Source organism: Octodon degus, unplaced genomic scaffold (assembly GCF_000260255.1).
Source record: "Octodon degus isolate 3935 unplaced genomic scaffold, OctDeg1.0 scaffold00007, whole genome shotgun sequence".
Taxonomy (NCBI): Eukaryota; Metazoa; Chordata; class Mammalia; order Rodentia; family Octodontidae; genus Octodon; species Octodon degus.
In genome coordinates, this window is record NW_004524583.1 from 18,409,967 (window position 1) to 18,412,450 (window position 2,484).

Consider the following 2,484-nt stretch of genomic DNA (forward strand, 5'->3'; position numbering starts at 1 on the left):
GAGACCAGCTCAGCCCACCAGGGGGCAGGGCTGGCTGGCATGTGGTGCTGGGGGATTGAACCGCGGTCCCTGATGCTTTTGCTAAGCTTGTTCTAAGTAAGTGCTTTAGACCACTGAGCCATCTCTCCAGCCCCTTCTAATATAATTTGAAAACTACTTTTTCCCTTGTTGGCTGGTCGGGCCAGGCTGGTCTGGAGTTGCTGAGCCAAGGACAGACCCACCTCCGAAATAACAGCAGGCAGCTGGCATCAGTAAGGTGCGGCATACATGTGCAGTGGGGTTCAGGTGCCCTGGCTGCAGGCAGCCTTCAAAGCAATCTTTTTTTTTTTTTTGAAAGCAATCTTAATGAATGACTTTGTGGCATGGACTCTGAGGGTGACCTTCTGCATAGGTGACTGTAGAAGAGTTGCTGCCGCCTTGAGGCTGTAGGGTTGCCGAGAGCCCCTCACCTGGAGCTGTAGCTCTGGATTCTCACGCATGCTGCCAGCTTGCGCGAGGGCCAGAAGTTACAGCAGAGCCGCTTCTACCTGCAGTGCTGTACTAAGAAAGCTTACCAGGGACCTCTCTGCAGTTACAGTGTCCATGAGCTTGCTTTGTTTAGCACAGAGCCCAGATCGAAGGGCGCCTTCCAAGTTGAGAGGTGAGCACCACTCATCCCTTGACCTGTCTACTCATGTGTTAATCGTCTTTGTTTGTGATTAGAGATTGACAATGTATTTGAATATCTGTTCGTACTAGCCCTGTTGGCGATTCTAGGTCATTTTCACTTTCAGATAAGCTTGTCTAGTTCTAGAAAAACATAATTGCTGGCATGTGATGTGTCCCTGTATTTAATTTTAAAGGGTATTTAATCATAAATGATCAACACTCTTGCAGCTAAGAACAACAGAGTAACAAAGAAGTGAATGAAGTAGAAAACGAGAGTGCCACGCTTTGTATTCCCACCCCTCTGTAATTAATATTTTCACCGATGTCTGCATGTCTTTATGAATATATTTATAAAACCATACCAATGTGTACATTTTTAAAACAAAATATTTGAACACTTTTTAAGAATTCCTCCTGTAACTCATACTTAACAGTATCTTTTATTTTTCTTTATAGCCGTCATTCCAGCCCGTGAGTCTTTGAGAACATTATAATGTCTCTTTGTGCCCCTTCTTGCAAGTTCTCTCAGCTGCTACCTGTTGAAGACATGGATATCAAAAACTCACCTTCCAGCCTTAACTCTCCTGCCTCCTACAACTGTGGTCAATCTGTTCTCCCCCTGGAGCATGGCCCTATATATATCCCTTCCTCCTACGTAGACAGTCGCCATGAATATTCAGCCATGACATTCTATAGCCCTGCTGTAATGAATTACAGCGTTCCCAGCAGTGTCAGTAACCCAGAAGGCGGGCCTGGTCGACAGACCACCAGCCCAGGTGTGTTATGGCCGGCTCCGGGGCACCTCTCTCCTTTAGCAATCCATTGCCAGTCGTCGCTTCTGTATGCAGAGCCTCAGAAGAGTCCTTGGTGTGAAGCAAGATCACTAGAGCACACCTTAGCCGTGAACAGGTAAATCCAGTCTCCTTTCTGAGTGATGACTCACGGCCATCCTTGAGCTCGCTTTGACTTAGAGAGAAGAGGTGTGTTGTACAAGGCATGTGTTAATCATCTAGATTACTTTAAGCACCTAAGACATGCTGCCCTCAATAAAATGTGCTTATATTGGGTGTTGTAGAAACAATTCACTGGGGCTGGAGAGATGGCTCAGTGGTCTAAAGCACCTACTTGAAACAAGCTTGGCAAAGCACAGGGACCGCGGTTCGATCCCCAGCACCACATGCCAGCCAGACCCGCCCCCTGGTGGGCTGAGCTGGCCACACACACACACAATAAATAAATGTAATAAATAAAAATAAATAAATATTAAAAAAAATACAAACAGACAAACATAAAAAAAAAAGAAACAATTCACTAACATGACTACTGTCTTTACACAATAAATGTTGAACCTGCATCAGTTTGACATTGATAAAGGCACTGTATTTGAGTTTGAAAAATAAACTTTTTTCATGTGAGAGTCCTAGGCTGGGTGTATATTTTAGGCCTATAATCTCTGCAGTAGAAAGGCTGAGCCATGAGGATCACTGTGAGTTTGAGGCCAACCCACATTTCTTAGTGAGGTCCTGTCTCAAAAAACAAAACCAAACACTTTCCTCCCCCCTAAAAAAACCCCCCAAAACAAACAAACAAACAAAAAAACCAGCCCAAAACTCCAGCCAGGTTAGAGTCTCACTGTGAAATCATAATTTAGTGTCCATGACAAGTTGTTTCCAGGATAAAAAATAATTATGGCAGTATAAAATTTAAATGAAAAACTAGCCACATGAAACCTTAAAAGAGGGCCGGCCACATAGCTCAGCGGATTAAAGTGCCTGAAAGCAGGCACAGGGGCTGGGGGTTTGATCCAGGGGCCTGCCATCCTGGATGCGCCCGCAG

The 2,484-nt window shown here is 45.0% G+C and overlaps 1 protein-coding gene across 2 annotated transcripts in view; it reads left to right on the forward strand.

The window, feature by feature from the left end:
- Positions 1 to 2,484, forward strand: part of Esr2 (estrogen receptor 2) — a 76,721-nt gene that overhangs the window by 12,761 nt on the left and 61,476 nt on the right. For both annotated transcript variants that reach the window (XM_004624792.2, XM_004624793.2), the window contains exon 2: positions 1,105 to 1,557. In XM_004624792.2, the coding sequence (XP_004624849.1) occupies positions 1,142 to 1,557 (416 nt within the window). In that variant the 5' untranslated portion in view covers positions 1,105 to 1,141. The remainder of the gene's footprint in view (positions 1 to 1,104; positions 1,558 to 2,484) is intronic.